This window comes from Staurois parvus, unplaced genomic scaffold (genome assembly GCF_062004578.1).
Source record: "Staurois parvus isolate SC_StPar_1 unplaced genomic scaffold, SC_StPar_1.0 ptg000444l, whole genome shotgun sequence".
In the NCBI taxonomy this organism is placed as follows: domain Eukaryota; kingdom Metazoa; phylum Chordata; class Amphibia; order Anura; family Ranidae; genus Staurois; species Staurois parvus.
Genome location: NW_028318240.1, coordinates 2,321,801 through 2,344,000, shown reverse-complemented (window position 1 = coordinate 2,344,000; position 22,200 = coordinate 2,321,801). Strand labels below are relative to the sequence as shown.

Sequence of the window (22,200 nt, the reverse complement as noted above, 5' to 3'; positions counted from 1 at the left end):
TGTTTCAGTTTGATCCAGCAAGTAAACTATCCGCACGTGGGTTCATTTCCAGGAAAAACGGATCTGTACACAATAATAAAATAATGACTTCAAGGGGGAAAAAAAAACTACTCTGTTTACATGATCATTTCTGATGACTTTTTACTAGAATGATATAATGGGATTTATGATGTTTACTGAACTAGTGAGAGCTGAAACAACGGAATGCAATAAACTCACCCAATACAGCTGGATCTGCTTCAGAGGAACCTAGGGACCCGCTGGACTCATCCCATACACTTTTTTTTTTGCTTTTATTAAAGGCAATGTGTTGTAGTTTGGTGGTAATTTATATAACAATAAAAAAAAAATATTATTATTTATCAGGAATAAAAAGATGACATGACATGTAAACCTGAACTGGATTACATGAATTCTGCTTCGAGGAAAACTCTTTTTTATTAAATTAGAATAAATAAAGCAAATCAAATTGTTGCACAAGCCATTTTGTATTTTAACCGCTTTCCGACCACCTACAGCAGAACCTACTGCTACAGGGCGGCAGGGCTGCGCAAAATCACGTGTAATATATATATACATACCTAGATTGTAAGCTCGAAAGAGCAGGGTCCTCGATCCCCTCATGTTTTGCATTGTATTGTTATTGTTCTGTCACATGTTCTGTCCCCCTTTGTAATGTACAGAGCTGAGCGAACTATTGGCGCTTTATAAATACTGTATAATAATAATAATATATATGATTTTGTATTTCTGGGTAAGGAGCGCAAACGCGCCCTACCCGTGCCACCATTGGCAGCTACAGGTGTCAATCACTGGGTCCCGGCCAGTGATTATTATTATTACACAGGATTTATATAGCGCCAACAGTTTGCTCAGCGCTTTACAATATAACAGAAGACAATACAGCAACAATACAGTTCAATACAAGAGGGATAGGAGGGCCCTGATCCTGGGAGCTTACAATCTAAGAGGGAGGGGCTAGTGGTACAAAAGGTAATAACTGTGGGGGATGGACTGGTTTCAGTAGAAGATTCCATTATTAGCAGAGGGCAGGATAGGCTTCCCTGAAGAGAGAGGTTTTCAGAGATCGCCTAAAAGTGAGCAGAGTAGGCAATAGTCTGATAAATTGGGGTAGAGAGTTCCAGAGGATGGGGGCTGATTAGGGAGTGGTCTGTATGGCAATGGCAAGTATGACATGTTTGTTATTAAAAAAAACCAAACAGAACTTTTAACCACTTCCCGTTTGCCCTATAGCAGGGCGTCACGGATGCGCAAAATCACGCGCCACCATTTGCTGTCAATCACTAGGTTCCGGCCGGTGATTTCTCACCGGCGCCAGTGATTGTCAAGGATCACTGACGGGGGAAAGAACTGTTAGTAAACAATACAGATCTCTCCCCTGTCAGCACCACTGCACTGCTTTGTATTGCTCTGTATAGCAGAGCAATACAAAGCAGCACTTTCACAGTAAAGCACAGCACACTGTAAAACGCACCAAGCACACAGTTAACCCTTTGATTGCCCCACATGTTAATCCCTTGCTGCCCAGTACCATTCATACAGTGTCAGTGCTTTTTATTAGCACTGATCACTGTATTGGTGTCACTGGGGATGTCAGTGACACCAAGTCAGTCCCCCCCAGTGTCAGAATGCATGCCAAAGTCACCGATCGCCGCCATTACTAGTAAAAAAAAAAATTCCAGTATATATACCGCCATTTGTAGATGCTATACCTTTCACATAAGTTAATTCATTTACACGTATTGGAATTTATTTTTAGCCAAGACATGTCGCAGAATACATTTTGGCCTAAATTTATGACATTTGATTTTTTAAATTTTTTTTTACTTGACATGTTTAATAGCAAAAAGTCAAACATGTTGCTGTTTTTATTTCAAAATCGTCAATCTTTTTTTTGTTTATAGCGCAAAAAATAAAAAGCGCACAGGGGATCAAATACCACCGAAAGAAAGCTCAATTCGTGGGAATAAAAGGACATACATTTCATTTGGGTGCAGCGTTGCATGACCGTGTAATTGTCAGTTAAAGTAATGCTGCGCCATATTGCAAAAAATGGCCTTGTCAGGAAAGGGGGGTAAATCCTTAGGAGGGGTTAAAGTGGAACTTCACTCTCTCAATCAGCATTTTGAATCCTCATGCTGCTTGCATTAGTAAATAGTTAGGAAAGTATACCATATTTACTTGTTTTAAACTTTTTTTTTTTCTACACTTCTTCAGTTGTTTCCATGCCTAGGCAAATGATGTCATACATCCCAGCAGTCTTCAGGAGGGGAGGGCGGGTTCTCAGCTGAGCCTATGCCTGAGCTAAGGGCAGATGGATTGAAATGCAAATATAATTTTAGTAACATTAAAGGAACTGCACTGCAACTTAGCACCACAAACCAAAAAATGTGATTTAATTCATTTTTAATATTCAAAGACAAACTCACCCATCCATGTGGCCTCAGGTGGGCAGCCTAAGGGCCGGAAGTTAGAGAGAGAGTGACCCTGGTGCTTCAGTATGCTGACTGAGGGGAGCTGTCTGCCAAAGATCGGTCTGGTGCAGGGGCGGACTGACAACTCATGGGGCCCCCGGGCAATAGGGGATCATGGGGCCCCTGTGTCCTTGCCCAAACTCAAAAAAGCCTATGAAAAAGGTATCAGGGGCATCTCATGGGGCCTCCTACCAGGGGCGGACTGACAACTCATGGGGCCCGTGTCCTTGCCCAAACTCAAAAAAGCCTATGAAAAAGGTACCAGGGGCATCTCACGGGGCCCCCTACTGACCCCGGGCCCTCAGGCATTCCTCGAGTTTTCAAATGGTCAGTCCGCCCCTGGTCTGGTGCCACTGGAGGGCATTGCTATGAAAGATTGGAAGGAGTCTACATTCTGTGCTTGGGCCTAGTGAGTACAGACACTGAGTGATCTGGGGTACTCTGTGTGCTTGGCTACCCCTCTGGTGGTTTATAGTCAGCTAAGGGTCCAGACGGGAGCACAGGCTAGTGTTCTGAAGAGCTCTGTCCATTTACTCTTTGCTGGGACTTTTCTCTCACCTGAAGTTACTGTTACTGCAAAGTTGAAAGCCTTCTACATGCTCCAGCAAGGACTTCACCTAAAGCACAGGTGTCAAACACAAGGCCGAATCCGGCTCTCCAGGTCATTTCATGTGGCCCTTGCAACTCTCCTGCAGGTACCCCCTTGTCTCCGCCCCCACCTTGTCTCATCAGTTGGAAGCAGAGAGGAGAATGGAACTCTGCCATATCCTGCACCTCTCAGTGCAGCAGCATCACCCCCTGAGCTCTGCCTCCCCTGGTCTCAGCATTTGTCTGGTAACTGACTCCACTATCCTCTGGTCCTCCGCCAGACCCTGCACTTTCTGCTTTTTAGCTCTGCTCCCAAAGGGAGTGCATATTGGGGGGGGGGGGGGATTCTTGACATCTGATGTAATGAGGGGTGGGTTGCATCACCCCCTGATCTCTGCCTCCCCTGGTCTCAGCATTCAGCAGACTCTGGTAACTGACTCCACTCTTCCTCTGGTCCTCCTCCAGACCCTGCACTTTCTGCTTTTCCATCTCTGCCCCCAAAGGGAGTGCATAGTGATATTAGGGAGGGTGTGGGATTCTTGACATCTGATGTAATGAGGGGTGGGTTGCATCACCCCCTGAGCTCTGCCTCCCCTGGTCTCAGCATTCAGCAGAGTCTGGCAACTGACTCCACTCCTCCTCTGGCCCTCCGCCAGACCCTGCACTTTCTGCTTTTCAGCTCTGCTCCCAAAGGGAGTGCATATTGGGGGGGGGGGATTCTTGACATCTGATGTAATGAGGGATGGGTTGCATCACCCCCTGATCTCTTCCTCTCCTGGTCTCAGCATTGAGCTGACTCTGGTATCTGACTCCACTCCTCCTCTGGTCCTCCTCCAGACCCTGCACTTTCTGCTTTCCAGCTCTGCCCCCAAAGGGAGTGCACAGTGATATTAGGGAGGGTGTGGGATTCTTGACATCTGATATAATGGCTGGTGGGTTGCTCTGGACATCTAGTCTTACAGATACATCCGGCCCTTTGAGGGCAGCCATAATGCTGATACAGCCCACGATGGAATGGAGTATGACACCCCTGACCTAAAGCTTGACTAAGAGATCAGATAGTGTCCTCAAATGTAATTAGTTCTATTCTTGCAGTATGCCACTAAATTCCCCATCTCTATCCAAGTACTCCAATGAAAATCATAAAAACAACCCCCCCCCCCGTAGATTGATCATTGGAGACAACGAGCAAAAGTGTGTGTGTGCGTATATGTGTGTGTGTGTGTGCGTATATGTGTGTGTATATATGTATGTGTGTGTGTGTGTGTGCGTATATGTGTGTGTGTGTGTGTATATGTGTGTGTGTGTGCGTATGTGTGTGTATATGTGTATGTGTGTGTGTATATGTGTGTGTGTGTGTGTGTATATGTGTATGTGTGTGTGTATATGTGTGTGTGTGTATATGTGTCTATATGTGTGTGTATATGTGTGTGTGTGCATATGTGTGCGTGTATGTGTGTGTATATGTGTGTGTGTGCGTATATGTGTGTGTATATGTATGTGTGTGTATATGTGCGTGTATGTGTGTGTATATGTGCGTATGTGTGCGTGTGTATGTATATGTGTGTGTGTGTATGTGTGTATGTATATGTGTATGTGTGTATGTATATGTGTGTGTGTGTATGTGTGTATGTATATGTGTGTGTATATGTGTATATATGTGTGTGCGGTCCTGGCTGAGAAACTACCTTGTCCCAGGCTGCAGGGCGAACATAGGGAAGTCTTTTATAATAGTACAGCAGGTCCTTCGGGGGTAAGCGCTACAGTCACATGGCATTTCAGTCTGGACCGGATTATGCAAAGTTCAGCAAGATGTTCTCGGTTCCGGCATTGCTTGTAAATATTGATATTTTTTCAGAATTAGCTGGGACAAGTAAAATAGTTACTCCAGTTATAGTCATTTAAGTGCCTAGATTGCTGCTCTACAATTGTTTATCTCATACGCTTCACATTCACATGAGATTCTTGAGCAATATTGGGTGTTTTTTGCACGGCAAGGCACTTTTTTTTTTTTCCTGGTATTTTGGGGATGATAACCCAGCAAACACGTCATGTAAACTGAAATGACAAGAAATCACAATAAACTATGAGCTGAAAAGAATACATTCTCAACGGAAGTATTGCTAAAGCGGAACTTCACTCAATCAACACTGACTGTTTTTAACCTCTTCACGCCGGCCGAATGCAAATGTGCGGCCTCCCGGTATTTGGGCCTAGACGCTGAGCGGGCGCACGTTTGCGTTCTATTAAAAAAGGACATATGTGCCGAGAGTGCGCCCTGCACGCTCCCAGCATGCATGTCTGGTACTCACAGAAAGGTCTCTATCTTCTCTTTCGATCGGGACCTTTCCCGACTATGTGACCGCCGTGACGTGCCGTCACGGCAGTCACATGACCCTAAACCCTGCCCTACCTCCCTGCTTCTGAAACTCTTAAAGGGCCGGGAGGTGCTGGCGTGAAGGGGTTAATCCTTATTATTATTATTATACAGGATTTATATATTATTATTATTATTATACAGGATTTATATATTATTATTATTATACAGGATTTATATATTATTAATATTATACAGGATTTATATATTATTATTATTATTATTATTATACAGGATTTATATATTATTATTATTATACAGGATTTATATATTATTAATATTATACAGGATTTATATATTATTATTATTATACAGGATTTATATATTATTATTATTATACAGGATTTATATATTATTATTATTATACAGGATTTATGGCGCCAACAGTATGCTCAGCACTTTACAATATAACGGGAGACAATACAGCAACAAAACAGTTCAATACAAGAGGGATAGGAGGGCCCTGATCCTTGGAGCTTACAATCTAGGATGCTGCTAGCATTAGTAAATAGATAGGGAAGTATACCATATATATTTGTGTTTAACCACTTCAAGTCCGGACACTTTCACCCCCTTCTTGCCCCAGGCCAATTTTCAGCTTTCAGCGCTACCACACTTTGAATGACAATTGCGCGGTCATGCACCAGTGTACCCATATGAATTTTTTTGCATTTTTTTGAAACAGATAAAACTTTATTTTGGTGGTATTTATTCACTACTGGGATTTTTTTTTTTTGCTATGTAAATGAAAAAGTCCAAACATTTATAAAAAAAAGTATTTTTCTTATAAAATTTTGCAAATAAATAATCTTTCTTCATAAATCTTGGCCAAAATTTATTCAGTTATATTTTTAGTAAAAACCAAATAACTTAATTAGTTTATAACCAAAAATTATAATTCTGAAAACAATTTTTTTACATTTTTATTTTATTTTTTATATTATTTATTTAATTATTTAGCATACCATCACCCTAGCAGTACAGTGTCACCATAGTGACTCTGTAGTACTTATGGGGGTGATGAAGATTTTTTTTTTTTTCTTTTACACCGATTGCTTTTACACCCATAAAGGCTGTAAAAGCAATCATTTCTCCTTCTCTCTGGCTGCATTCCTGCAGCCATTGAGAAATACTGTGTGAGCTGTGATTGGTCACAGCTTGTCACATGGTACAAGGCTGTTGTGAATAGCCTTGTACCATGTGACCTCTGTGATCATTCACAGATTTCACATGTAGTAAGCAATGATGTCAGAAGTGACATCTTGCTTACTACTATTCAATTGATCACTGATTGGCCAATCAGTGATCACATGATCGGGACCTCACACAGAGGTCCCGTACAACGAGCGAACACAGGCAGGAAAGTGGGAGGATGTTTATAAACGGCCACCCGCTTCTGCATGGCTCCCGTCTGGCAGTTTATGTACACGGGCCAGACGGGAAGTGGTTAAACTTTCTTTTTTTTTTTCCTTACTTTCCGGGTTTCCAGGCTTAGGCAAATGATGTCATACTTCCCAGGAGTCTTCAGGAGGGGAGGAGGGGTCTTCTCAGCTAAGCGCACCATCCTGCCTCCATGCCCCAGCCGAGGGCGGATGAATTCTGGGAGGTATATTCCACATGAATCATCTGCCCTGGGGTGGTAGTCAAAGTGACTTCTCAGCAAAATAAAACATGGGATGTGTTGCTGACAGCTGTCCTGCCCTTAAAAAACACACACCTGTTTTGGGTTTACTGGTTTCAAGAAGCACTGTCTGATGTGAACCATGCCTCGCAGAAAAGAGCTCTCAGAAGACCTACGATCAAGAATTGTTGACTTGCATGAAGCTGGAAAGGGTTACAAAAGTATCTCCAAAAGCCTTGATGTTCATGTGTCCACGGTAAGACAGACTGTCTACAAATGGAGAAAGTTTAGCACTGTTGCTACTCTCCCTAGGCGTGGTCATCATGTAAAAATGACTGCAAGAGCACAGCGCAGAATGCTGCATGAGGTAAAGAAGAATCCCAGAGTGTCAGCTAAAGACCTACAGAAATCTCTGGCACATGCTAACATTTTTGTTGACACATCTACAATAAGGAAAACATTAAAAAAGAATGGAGTACATGGGAGGACACCACAGTGGAAGCCATTGCTGTCCAAAAAGAATATTGCAGCACGTTTGAAGTTTGCAAAAGAGCACCTGGATGTTCCACAGCACTACTGGCAAAATATACTGTGGACAGATGAAACCATGATTGAGTTGTTTGGGAAGAACACACAACATTATGTGTGGAGAAAAAAAGGCACAGCACACCAACATCAAAACCTCATCCCCACTGTGAAACATGGCGGAGGGAGCATCATGGTTTGGGTCTGCTTTGCTGCCTCAGGGCCTGGATGGATTGTTGTCATTGATGTGAAAATGAATTCCAGAGTTTATCAAGACATTTTGCAGGAAAACGTACGACCATCTGTCCGCCAACTGAAGCTCCGCAGAGGATGGGTGATGCAACAGGACAATGACCCAAAGCATACAAGTCATTCAACAAAACAATGGCTGCAACAGCACAGAATACGCCTTCTGGAGTGGCCCAGTCAGAGTCCTGACCTCAACCCGATTGAAATGCTGTGGCATGACCTTAAGAGAGCGATTCACACCAGACATCCCAAGAATATTGCTACACTGAAACAGTTTTGTGAAGAGGAGTGGTCCAAAATTACTCCAGATCGTTGTGCAGGTCTGATCTGCAACTACAGGAAACGTTTGGTTGAGGTTATTGCTGCCAAAGGAGGGTCAACCAGTTATTAAGTCCAAAGGTTCACATACTTTTTCCTCCCTGCACTGTGAATGTTTACATGTTATGTGCAATTAAACCATGGCAACATCTAATGTTTGTGTAGTATTATGTTCAGCAGACTGTGTTCTTCTATTGTTGTGACTTAGATGACGTTCAGAGCACATTTTATGCCCAATTCATGCAAAACTCCACGTAATCCCAAGGGGTTCACATACTTTTTCTTGCAACTGTATATATATATATATGTATATGTGTGTGTGTGTGTATATATATATATATATATATATATATATATATATATATATATAGAATATGGCAAAATTGTAGTATTTCAAATACATGTCAATATATTTGGGAAAAATATTTTTAAAATATATTTAAAATATATTTTTCTTCCATATGGGTTGAGATTGGGCTCAGGTAAGTATAAGGGTGGGGTGGGGGGGAAGCTGAAAACAGGAGGTTTTTACCTTAAAGCAGAGAATGCATTGAGGTAAAAAAAACTTCTACCTTATAGAACCACTTTAAGCTGGCCATCCGCACCATTATTATTATTAATATTATTATTGTTATATATTTTTAAAGCATCTGATGTATTATCTCTGCATGATACTTGCAAAATTTTATATATATATATTTATTGAAATATATTTTGAAATATATTGATTATCGCCAAAATTGTAGTACTTCAAATATATGGCAATATATTTGGGAAGGATATTTTTAAAATATATTTAAAAAAGCTGGGTGGGTTGGGTTCCAATGGCATAGTTCACACCACTGCAGTGTGTTCCAGTGCTCTTCAGTTCCAGAAAAAAAAGTACAACATGCTGCTTTTTTCGTGTACAGAACTGCACTGGAACGCTGTAAAAAGTATAAAAAATGCATTAGAAACACACCGGACCCCAGCAGAGTTGAAAAAAATAATCTGGCATGCATTCGGAAACGCATCAAAAAAAAAAAAAGTGCATAGAGAAAAGCATTGGAAACTGATCTTTTTTGTAGTGAGAGTCTTTCCTGTCTTGGAAATTTTGGAGGACACAAACTGTCCAAATTTTGGTCATTCAAGCTGGCGTGATAGTCTGTTTGCTCTAGAAAATTGGACGATTTGCCTACTTAAACTGGAAATGTTTTGGGCCAATTTTTCTTTCTTCCTGTGCAGTGATAAAGGGAGCCCCTCTGGTCTTGTCAGCTGTGATAAGACCGGCCCCCCACCTCTCCTCCTCTACTCCCCCCTACCCTCCGAGAGCTGTGCGTCTCCCTGCCTGTGCATGGCGAGGTCACAGCTGTTGTGTGGGCTTCTGAGGGTGAGAAGACGCTGGGTGGAGGAGAGGACAGGACAAAGGCGTGCAGAAAGGAGGACAAGGTGAGAGGGTTGTGGTGGAAGAGGACAGGGGACATTAGGGAAGCTGATCCCACGCTTTGCACTCTATAGACTCTTGTCCCGATCTTTATTCTCGGTCTTTTGCCTTGCGTCTTCCCCGGCTGTCACTGGAGCCTTGTTTGTGGTCTTTGACTGTCCCTATGGCCAAACACGTACACCGAGCAAATTTTCGTAGAGGTTCAACCCGTCACAGCTGCTCTGGAACACTACTCCTTGACAAGTAATATGTGTACTCTAGCAGGTAGCTGCGTTTCGGTGGTACTTCTGTGTATTCTAGTAGATATATGGAATGTTGTTAAGTTGTACAAAAAGCAGATATCTGTCAGCAATTCGGAGGATCTGAAGAAAACTTTACTGAATTCAGCAGTTCTCAAAATAAACTGGAGGAAATGTCAAAACTAACCATAGAAAGTATTCTTACCAAAGGGTAGTTGATGCTTGGAATAAACCTCCGGCAGAGGTAGCGAGCCAATCTACAGTAAATGGCTTCAAACATGCTTGGGACAAACATACCCAGGGATGTATTTACCACACGGCAAACAAGGCATTTGCCTAGGGCGGCATTTTTCAGGGGGGGGGGACACATGCGGCATGGGGACCTGGTGGATTCCGAGAGAGGCTGCGGGTTTCATGACGGTGTATGCACAGCCCGACTCTCGTTCCCGGGGATGTCCAGAGCTGTGAAGGTGAGTTCCTTTCTCTTTCTCACCATGGGGGATGGTGGCTGGTGTATGGGGGGCAGTGCCCCACAGAAGGGACACATGCGGCATGGGGACCTGGTGGGTTCCAAGAGATGCTGCGGGTTTCATGACAGTGTATGCACAGCCCGACTCTCATTCCCGGGGATGTCTGGAGCTGTGAAGGTGAGTGTCTTTCTCTCTCTTGCCCCGCGGGATGGTGGCTGGTGTATGGGGGGCACTGCCTCACGGTAGAAGGGACACACGCAGCATGGGGACCTGGTGGGTTCCGAGAGAGGCTGTGGGTTTCATGACGGTGTATGCACAGCCCAACTCTAATTCCAGGGGATGTCCAGAGTTGTGAAGGTGAGTGTTTTTCTCTCTCTCACCATGGGAGATGGTGGCTGGTGTATGGGGGGCAGTGGTAGTGGAAGGCTCTCTTGGGTGGGAGGCAGGGGTGTTGTTGGTCAATGTCAGGCTCTCTCTGCAGGGGGGGCCGATTTTTGTGTTGCCTAGGGCAGCACAAAACCTAAATACACCACTGTCTATACCCAGACAAAAAAAGTTATTGAAATTAAAAAAAGTTAAAAAAATGGGCAGACTCAATAGACCATTTCCTACTGTCACTTTTCTATGTTTCCATAAACACAGGTTGTAATATTTAGGATGGGGTGCCCCTCACTCTCTTCCAATGAGTAGCAATAACTGTTCACCGTCCTGGCTTGGAGGCAATTCCATTTGTTTTTTTGTTTTTTTCCTCTAAATTCTTTTTTACGACCAGAAGCTTTAAGCGTTCACGATGCTTTAAAATGTTACATTGGCTCTCAGCCTGTTAATTATTTTAATAATAAAAAACATCAAACAGCGCAAATAAATATTCACAAACAATTAATATTATAAATAATTAAGAAATAGTACAAAAAACTTATATTAAATATAATACATAGAATAAGGACTTATCAGTTTTATTCTACTCACCATATTCATCTCAGTAATTATTTTTGGAGTGGGTCTATTCTATTTATTCTATTTAATATAAGTTTTTTGTATTCTTTCTTTATTATTTAATATATTAATTGTTTGTTAATATTTATTTGTGCTGTTTGATGTTTTTTATTGTTATTTAATTAGTGTTTACACTAATGAGCAGCATATCTTATTTAGGAATTATTTCACTATTTTTAGCGCTGGTGTTTTTTGTAAATGTTAATTATTTTAGCTCTACAGCTCAATTGCTAGGAAGAGCAGCGGCACTGGTCATGACAGTCACTTGCGTGTTTGTTGTTTTTTTTTTTTGGTTGCAACTTTTTTTTTTTTAATGGAATAATACAATTGCTCATTAAGGTCCCTAACCCTCAAGGGGTGTACAATCTAAGGTCCCTGACCCTCAAGGGGTGTACAATCTAAGGTCCCTAACCCTCAAGGGGTGTACAATCTAAGGTCCCTAACCCTCAAGGGGTGTACAATCTAAGGTCCCTAACCCTCAAGGGGTGTACAATCTAAGGTCCCTAACCCTCAAGGGGTGTACAATCTAAGGTCCCTAACCCTCAAGGGGTGTACAATCTAAGGTCCCTAACCCTCAAGGGGTGTACAATCTAAGGTCCCTAACCTCAAGGGGTGTACAATCTAAGGTCCCTAACCCTCAAGGGGTGTACAATCTAAGGTCCCTAAAACTCAAGGGGTGTACAATCTAAGGTCCCTAACCCTCAAGGGGTGTACAATCTAAGGTCCCTAACCCTCAAGGGGCGTACAATCTAAGGTCCCTAACCCTCAAGGGGCGTACAATCTAAGGTCCCTCATCTACATTCATACAGACACATACTAGGGCCAATTTAGACAAGATCCAATAAACCTACCGGCATGTCTTTGGAGTGTGGGAGGAAACCAGAGTACCCAGAGGAAACCCCACACAGGCACAGGGAGAACATGTAAACTCCAGGCAGGTGGTGCCATGATTGGGATTCAAACCAACAACCCTACTACTGCCAGGTGGAAGTGCTAACCATTTAGCTTCTGTAATGTGCTGTATATGTCAAGCTAGAGAAAACTGTAAGTGACTGCAGACATACTAGAGGAAATGATGCTTAGACCGTGGACATGCTACCAATTTGGCTGGAGAATGAAGACATGATGCCTTTTTCACACGGGGTGATTACATCCATATGCTCTGTGCAGGGCCATGTCTTTCCAGCACGGGGATGCACAGGTGTTGTTTGCGTCCCTATGCCAGCAGTCCTATTGTTGTCTATGGAGATGCAGCGGCTGCTCCCAATGTGGCCTCCGTGTAGGTGCATGGCCCCAAATATACCCTGGGTACAACAAGGACTTATAGAGATCACAGCTATTATCTCTTTACAAGTCAATGCTCCCTCTCCAAATATATACTTCCTGGGTCCGTGGGCCATACAAGTACCAAAAGGACACATGTGGCCCTTGGGCTGAAGGTTGGGACCTGTGCATTATAGACAAGTGTGTGTTGTCTGTACATAGATGTGAATGGGCCCTTCACAATAGCAATGGCACTTTGTTACGTGTTGTTACGCTATGTGTTACACAAGTACAATTTTAAACTGGATCTATAGACTCATTTTTTTCAATTTTCGGGTAGAGTCAGGAAGGTTTCAGACCGCCCCCCCCCCCCCTGTCAGGTTACTATTATAATTATTATACAGGATTTACTGTGTTTTTCACTCCATAAGACGCACCTACATTTTAGAGGAGGAAAAAAGATATTCTGAACCAATGGAGTGCAGACATAGTACAGGAAATGACCAGAGACTGCGGACACAGTACAGGAGATGACCGGTGACTGCAGACACAGTACAGGGGATGACCAGAGACTGCAGACACAGTACAGGGGATGACCAGAGACTGCAGACACAGTACAGGGGATGACCAGAGACTGTGGACACAGTACTGGAGATGACCAGAGACTGCGGACACAGTACAGGGGATGACCAGAGACTGCAGACACCGTACAGGAGATGACCAGAGACTGCAGACATAGTACAGGAGAGGACCAGACACTGCAGACACAGTACAGGGGATGACCAGAGACTGCGAACACAGTACAGGAAATGACCAGAGACTGCGGACATAGTACAGGAGATGACCAGACACTGCAGACACAATACAGGGGATGACCAGAGACTGCAAACACAGTACAGGAGATGACCAGAGACTGCGGACATAGTACAGGAGATGACCAGAGACTGCGAACACAGTACAGGAAATGACCAGAGACTGCGGACATAGTACAGGAGATGACCAGAGACTGCGGACATAGTACAGGAGAGGACCAGAGACTGCGGACATAGTACAGGAAATGACCAGAGACTGCGGACATAGTACAGGAGATGACCAGAGACTGCGGACATAGTACAGGAGATGACCAGAGACTGCGGACATAGTACAGGAGAGGACCAGAGACTGCGGACACAGTACAGGAGAGGACCAGAGACTGCGGACACAGTACAGGAGATGACCAGAGACTGCAGACACAGTACAGGAGATGACCAGAGACTGCAGACATAGTACAGGAGATGACCAGAGACTGCGGACATAGTACAGGAGAGGACCAGAGACTGCGGACATAGTACAGGAAATGACCAGAGACTGCGGACATAGTACAGGAGATGACCAGAGACTGCGGACATAGTACAGGAGATGACCAGAGACTGCGGACACAGTACAGGAGATGACCAGAGACTGCGGACATAGTACAGGAGATGACCAGAGACTGCGGACATAGTACAGGAGATGACCAGAGACTGCGGACATAGTACAGGAGATGACCAGAGACTGCGAACCTTTGGGGAGCGGAGGGGGGGGGAGTGGGTACCCGAATTTGACAGGTTCCCGCTCCCACTTCCGTGGAGTTGTCCTTCCCCCTCCCTCACCATAATCTTCTGGGACACATGACAGGTCCCAGAAGATTACAGGGCCATTCACAAAGCGCAGCGCTTCTTGCGCATGCGCAGTGGGCACCTGGCTGTGAAACCGCAAGCTTTCACAGCCGGGTGCCCATGCCGGCGCCGGGGAGAGAAGACTGCGGACGCCGCTAGACCGAGGAACAGGTACTTTTGGGCAGGATTATCCTGTAAAACGGTGTCATTGATCCTGGAAAACCTGTCTGGTAGCTTGGCCTGGTGCCTTGGATCAGGTCATAGAAATATAGATGTCTCCCTGACAAGAACATCCAATGAGGCACCTGCCCTTTCTCTTTAGCATCGTAATTATTGCCGTTTCTTACGTGATATAGGAACGTTCAATGCAGGGGCGGACTGACAACTCATGGGGCCCCCGGGCAATAGGGGATCATGGGGCCCCTGTGTCCTTGCCCAAACTCAAAAAAGCCTATGAAAAAGGTACCAGGGGCATCTCATGGTGCCCCCTACTGACCCCGGGCCCTCGGGCAGTGCCCGAGTTTCCAAATGGTCAGTCCGCCCCTGCTTCAACATCATAAGCTCTCATTGTCGTCCCCGAAAAGTTGTTTGGTTGCCAGTCAGATCACGCCTCAACAGTTTCATCTTTCTTACTTTACTACTACACTGCAGTACCATGTTTCTCTCTACTATCTTTCTCTCTCTTATCTGTGTTTAACTTACACATATGTTTTCCTCTTATCACCCTGCCATTCTCAGAACTGTTCTGTTTTTCCCCAAACATGAATGTCTTTTTCTGTTTAAGCTGTGTGTATCTTGTAACTTTGCAAACTGACTTTGTGCCCTGAAATAATGTTTTTTTTTATCTTCTTTTCTCCTTCTTGCTTCTTAGGTAAATTCAGTGAGGACCAATCATGCACTTCTTGTCTCTGACCCCGATTACCCTCTGCACCCTCTCTCTCCTCCTGTCTCGGGCATTTGGTCAAAGTGATACTGAGCTCCTGGTCACCACCCGCTCTGGAAAGGTGCGAGGTACCAGGCTAAGCGTCCTCAACAGTCATGTCACAGCCTTTCTAGGGATCCCGTTTGCTGAGCCTCCAGTGGATAAGTTAAGATTTCGCCGCACAGAGCCAAAGAAGCCATGGAGTGATGTGTGGGATGCAACAGTCTACCCCAATGCTTGCTACCAGTACTTTGATACCCTATATCCCGGGTTCTCTGGGATGGAGATGTGGAACCCCAATAGGCCAATGAGCGAGGATTGCTTGTACCTAAATATCTGGGTTCCTCATCCTCGTCCTTCAAATGCCACAGTGATGGTCTGGATCTATGGAGGTGGCTTTTACAGTGGATCCTCTTCCCTGGATGTTTACGATGGACGTTATCTTTGCCACACAGAAAATGTCGTAGTGGTCTCAATGAATTACCGTGTAGGAGCTTTTGGCTTCCTGACCCTGACACCCGGAAGTGCTGATGCCCCGGGGAATGTGGGTTTGTTTGATCAGCGTCTTGCACTACAGTGGGTCCAAGATAACATAGTGCTCTTTGGAGGAGATCCCAGGACTGTCACCATCTTTGGTGAAAGTGCTGGAGGTGCTTCAGTGGGCATGCATGTCCTTTCTCCTGGTAGCCACCATCTCTTTTCTAAGGCCATATTGCAAAGTGGTTCTCCTAACACACCATGGGCTACTGTTACACCCCAAGAGGGTCGACGTCGAGCAGAGCTTTTGGGAAAGCTTTTGGAATGTAGACAGGGAAATGACTCAGAATTGTTGAATTGCCTAAGAACAAAGCCACCACAGAAGCTCATTGACCATGAATTCTCTGTTCTTCCAGCACCAAGTGTCTTCCGCTTTGCCTTTGTTCCAGTGCCTGATGGAGACTTTTTCCCAGATGCCCCGGAAACTTTGTTGAACATGGGTCGGTTCAAACCATGCCCCTTGATAGTGGGTGTTAACCAGAATGAGGGATCCTACTTTTTATTGTACGGTGCACCTGGCTTTAGCAAGAACAATGATAGCTTGATCACTCGGGAGGAGTTCCTTGGTGGGGTGAGGATGAGTGTTCCACATGCCAATGACATTGCACTGGAAGCAGTGGTGATGCAGTACACAGACTGGACAGATGAACATGCTCCAATAAAAAACAGAGATGCCATGGACCAGTTGGTGGGAGACCACAATGTCATCTGCCCCGTGACTCATTTTGCAGGAAAAGTATCTGAATTTGGAAACCGAGTCTATGCCTATTACTTTGATCACAGAGCCTCCAATATGGCTTGGCCACAGTGGATGGGAGTTCCACATGGCTATGAGATAGAGTTTGTCTTTGGACTTCCCCTAGATCCCAAACTGAACTATACCAAGCAAGAGGCTGATCTGAGCCGGAGAATGATGAAATATTGGGCCAATTTTGCACGGACAGGGTGAGGGTGTACAAAAGGCTTATTTTGGCTTGAAGGCCTAAGTTCACTCAAAACTGATAATTCAATACTCAGCATGTTGAAGCACACCAACTGCTACCAAATCTTTAGGATCCCAATGGGAAGAGGTATCCCTCAGATTCCCACCCCCATTTTTAGTGTACTCATGAGTAATTTATTTAAATGTGACTGCATCATGGGATCTGATTCCAAGTGAGGCTTTAATAGCCACAGAGGAAGAGCAAAACCCAAGGCCTTGTGAACCAGAACTCTCTTCTTTAGCTAAGAGAAAGCAGTTAGTATGTGCTTCAGCATGATCAGTTTTGATTGGCCTTAGGCCAAAGAATCATGATATAATTAAATGAAAACCAATAAAACCAATAAGGACAAAATTCAGTTAGTTGTGGAGATTGTAAAATATGCTTAAAAATATCTGGCTACTTCACTTATTTTATCAGTCTTTGGTGGAATGCAGTGGCATCGCTAGGGTTGGTGTTACCTGGTGTTGTAAAACATCATGTCACCACCCCCCCAATAATTTTATAATTGCCCCACAACACCACCACCCCCATTAAAATTACCTCACACATCCTCCTCTGTCTCATACATCCTCCTCTGTTACACATAATCTCCATGAACCCCCCCCCCCATTATAACTACCCCACATTGCATCTAATTACTCCCCCCCCACACACACTTCATAGTTCCAATTACTGCACAATCCCCCCCCCCATTATAATTACCTCAGAGTATTTCCCCCATTACAATTACATACCCCCATCATAAATCTCCCACTCCTGTACTATAATTACCCAATGGTATTTCCCCATGCCCCATCACATTAAAATGACCCTGTAATTCCTCCCCCACATTATAATTACCCCACATTCCCCTGACCTGTTAAAACTGCTCCAAACCCCCCCCCAACAATAAAAAAAAAAAGAAGAAAGAAGTTTCCTGATCAATAGCCAACATCCCCAAAATTGCAAGATAAATTAAGGAAGAGAGACCCCCTATAAGACTTGGGACTTTAAATTTATAGGCATAAATATATAGCAAAAAATTGTAAAAAGTACAAACTCTTTATTATGTCAAATTTTCATACCATATTACAGATCATCCAAAATTACAGTACAGCATTGCCATCAGAGTATTGATTGCATGATAAATGTACCTAGTATGACTATACTTGATTAGCCATTTAAAAATATTGTGACATCACCATCAACACATATTATTACAGAGATAGTTTCTATATGATCCAACGCGTTTTGGAGTGACTTCACTCCTTCTTCAGGGAAAAGGAAAAGCTCTGCATGTGAATGACATCATAATACATGAAAGTGCAAAAAGATAGTTGAGTTTCCATGAATGAAAATGTCACACGTTATAACACCTCACATATCTTCCTCTGTTACATAAAATTCCCCTTCAGTCCTCCCCCCCCAATTATATTTACCTTCTCCCCACACAATTATAATTCCCCTGCAGCACACCTGCTCCTCCTCTCGCACCTCTCCCCTGACCGCCATCACTCCGTCCAGCTCCAGCTAGTAAACAATTACCTGTTACCAGGACAATCGGGGAGCACATTCCACGTGACGATCAGGGGCGAACTGACCATTTGGGAACTCGGGCACTGCCCGAGGGCCCAGGGTCAGTAGGGGGCCCCATGAGATGCCGCTGGTACCTTTCATAGGCTTTTTTGGGTGTGGTTTGAGTGTAGGCGAGGACACAGGGGCCCCATGATCACCTGTAGCCCGGGGGCCCCATGAGTTGTCAGTCTGCCCCTGGTGACGATGTCATTACATCCAGAAGGAGGAGTGAGCCGGACTTGTCCTGCAATGGGGGGAGGGAAGGCGGGGCAGACAGAAAAACGACCATTCATTTCCTCCCTCCTTAGAGGTCACCACCCCTCCTATGTTGTTGTCACCTCATTCCAGTCATAGCCCAGGATACACCAACTTGATGGTGTCACCCCTCTGGCGGATGTTATCTGGGTGCAATGAAGCATGACACAATCCTCCACGTGGTCATTACTGTTCTACATGACTCAGTTAGTGACAGAAGGGAATTCTCTGTATAATTTCTGCAGTGGATCCCTTAGAAGGCATGTGACACTAAAATGCTGAAATATGCCTTCAACAATTCTGTGTAATCCTGTCTCCATCTGACTCTCCATAGAAGTCTATTGAGAATACACTTTTGCAAGGAAGGAGGTTCCAAGCAGGTGTCATGGACTTGCATTGGCGGGGGGTATGATTAATAAAATGTGAGTCCTTTATCACTCAACCGAAGATTGAAAACTAAAAGTTTTGTAATTACTGCTTTAAGTATCCTTTCCTTTCCCTCAGTAGAAAAGAAATGAGCTGTGGTGGTTTTGATAGTAGAGTAATTGTTTGAGGAATAAATGGATTTTACAGTCCATGAGATATCTGCTCTTCTGTTATCTTTAAAAGGAGTGGCAGAATGAAGATGGTTATTCATGGAATAAGACTTTAAAAGAGAGGAACGCCAATGACCATTATTAAATACCATTTTGCACATTTGTGAGGCAGATGAGGATGGACATTAAGAAAACTAGATGTTCAAGAAGATGGAACTAAAGAAAATGGCGGTTAATAGACTCTTAAATAGATGGAGAGGTTATTGGTCATTACCAGGGGCGGACTAACCATTTGGAAACTCGGGCACTGCCCGAGGGCCCAGGGTCAGTAGGGGGCCCCATGAGATGCCCCTGGTACCTGGTAGGCTTTTTTGAGTTTGGACAAGGACACAGGGGCACCATGATCCCCTATTGCCTGGGGGCCCCTTGAGTTGTCAGTCCGCCCCTGGTCATTACCTTCAACTTCAGCCAAAACTTTTTTGTTTTGAATTAATTAGAATATTTGTGGGATTATGCTCTTTGTCCCTGATTGGGAGGTTTCCACACCTGCTCTGGTAATGTCAGGAGGTAGGGGTAAATCTCTCCAAATGACACAATCAAAGCAAATATTCTTTTCGTACAGAGAAATGGGCTAGGATCTTTTTTGGGTTCCTAAATTGCTGTTTGTTTTTCTGTTGGAGATTTCCTCTCCAGTGATGGGTGTGAAAGGACAGGAAGTAAGGGAATGGCTGCCCTTGGATGGTGTGACCTGTAATAATCTGACAGAGGTTCTATTCCTCCATCCTATCTTATACTAAAAAGGATGTTTGGTTCAGATTGGGCGTAAGAAAATTAGATTTCTAGATAGATGGATGGAAGGAATAAAGATGGTCGATATATGAGGAAGGCCTCTGCATCAAAGGACAGCATATAGATGGTCCTTTGGTAGAGGTAGGCTTTTAGATAGATGAAGAAGAAAAACCTGGTCAATAACTGAGGAAGGCTTCCACATAAATGTAGAGGGTTAAGATGATCCTTAATCGAGGATGGCTTCCAGATAGCTGTAGAGGGTTAAGATGATCCTTAATCGAGGATGGCTTCCAGATATGTGTAGAGGGTTAAGATGATCCTTAATCGAGGATGGCTTCCAGATAGCTGTAGAGGGTCAAGATGATCCTTAATCGAGGATGGCTTCCAGATAGCTGTAGAGAGTTAAGATGATTCTTAATCGAGGATGGCTTCCAGATAGCTGTAGAGGGTTAAGATGATCCTTAATCGAGGATGGCTTCCAGATAGCTGTAGAGGGTTAGATGATCCTTAATCGAGGATGGCTTCCAAATAGCTGTAGAGGGTTAAGATGATCCTTAATCGAGGATGACTTCCAGATAGCTGTAGAAGGTTAAGATGATCCTTAATCGAGGATGGCATCCAGATAGCTGTAGAGGGTTAAGATGATCCTTAATCGAGGATGGCTTCCAGATAGCTGTAGAGGGTTAAGATGATCCTTAATCGAGGATGGCTTCCAGATAGCTGTAGAGGGTTAAGATGATCCTTAATCGAGGATGGCTTCCACATAGCTGTAGAGGGTTAAGATGATCCTTAATCGAGGATGGCTTCCAGATAGCTGTAGAGGGTTCAGATGATCCTTAATCGAGGATGGCTTCCAGATAGCTGTAGAGGGTTAAGATGATCCTTAATCGAGGATGGCTTCCAGATAGCTGTAGAGGGTTAAGATGATCCTTAATCGAGGATGGCTTCCAGATAGCCGTAGAGGGTTAAGATGATCCTTAATCGAGGATGGCTTCCAGATAGATGGAGAGAATTTAAGATGGTTTTCAATTATACTACTGATGTAATTGATAGTAAACCACAGAAAACAAAAATTCCCCTGCAAGGATGTCGTAATGTGCTAGTATGCATTGCTACCTCTACTACATTTACTACCACTTTAAATGAAAATGGTAGTTTACCAGACAGCTTGCAAGTGAATGAAGCATACCAGGATATCCATTGATAGAGATGGTTTGACAAAAAGTTGTGTTATTTTGATGAATATTCATGTTAAATTTGCCTTTGTTACCAGAGATCCTAATGATGATACCCGCCAATCTCGCTGGCCCATCTATACAGTGACAGATCAGAAGTATTTACCTCTGAATAATATGCCCCTCCAGAACCTGCAGGGAATAAGGGTCCAAACATGCACCTTCTGGAATCGGTTTCTGCCCAAGCTGCTTAACATCACAGGTATGGCTTCCTACACTGTTACTGAAATGTGTTTTGGGTTATCATTTACACCAGCCTTTTTCAAGCAGGGTGTCCAGGCACCCCGGGGTGCCTTCTGGTTTCTTCAGGGGTGCCTTCTGGTTTCTTCAGGGGTGCCTTGGAAAATGCATACAAATTGCCCACAAACTGTATACAAGCCAGCGATTGGATCAGGCTTGCCTTTTAATTATATAAAGACAGGGGTTTTCTTTATGCACCATTACAACCTTCTAGCCACCAGCATCCTGACAACCAATGATGTCATCAGTTAATAAGGAGGACTTCTGGTGCCTGCACCGCATCCTTGTTTGCGCCTCCATATCAGCACTGGGGTCACATTAGCTGAGTGAGAGAGAGAAAAGAGAAACCTTGAAATACTCATCAGTACCAGTGTGCAAAGGTGTATTTGTTTTGGAAGAATAAATCACCTCTAATGTTGGGTGTCCTACATGTGTGGATGTTACTGCATTATGTAGAAATACTGTATTACTTTAGTTATTTACATTTTAGAATGGGGCGCCTCAAGATTTGTTCACAATTTTAAAGGCTGCCTTGACTGAAAAAAGTTTGAGAAATATAGATTTATGGGATTCCTTTTTTTCCCCCCAGAAATACTTACCTAGGTGGATGCAGCATGGGTCCGATGCTGCATCTTTCCCCCGCCGGCTCTAAGGGTGAGTTCTCAGAGCCGCTCTGAGCAGAGATCAGGACTGTCAGTCATTGCTGAGAGGCTGAGCCAGGTGCTGCTCCAGAACCTGGGGTGGATCCCGACTTTGACACAGCTGATCACATGACTAAGGAACGGGCCAATCACAGCCGCTTTTACTATATGATCAGCTGTGTCCAATCACAGCTGATCACCGGGTAAATATTTAATGCCGGTTATCAGCAGTCCTCTCCTCACACTGACAGCGCATGAGGAGAGGAGAGCCAGTAAGCGGCATTTCACAGGGGGACATCTACACTGA

The 22,200-nt window shown here is 44.0% G+C and overlaps 1 protein-coding gene across 5 annotated transcripts in view; it reads left to right on the top strand.

The window, feature by feature from the left end:
* The window catches only part of ACHE (acetylcholinesterase (Yt blood group)), a 194,321-nt gene that overhangs the window by 136,954 nt on the left and 35,167 nt on the right, over positions 1-22,200 (top strand). For 4 of the 5 annotated variants that reach the window (XM_089688025.1, XM_089688024.1, XM_089688022.1 and 1 more), the window contains exons 2-3: positions 15,073-16,605; positions 21,051-21,214. In XM_089688025.1, the coding sequence (XP_089544151.1) occupies positions 15,095-16,605; positions 21,051-21,214 (1,675 nt within the window). In that variant the 5' untranslated portion in view covers positions 15,073-15,094. Of the gene's footprint in view, positions 1-9,467; positions 9,602-15,072; positions 16,606-21,050; positions 21,215-22,200 lie in introns of those variants that run through there. The other variant, XM_089688023.1, reaches the window with a different exon arrangement.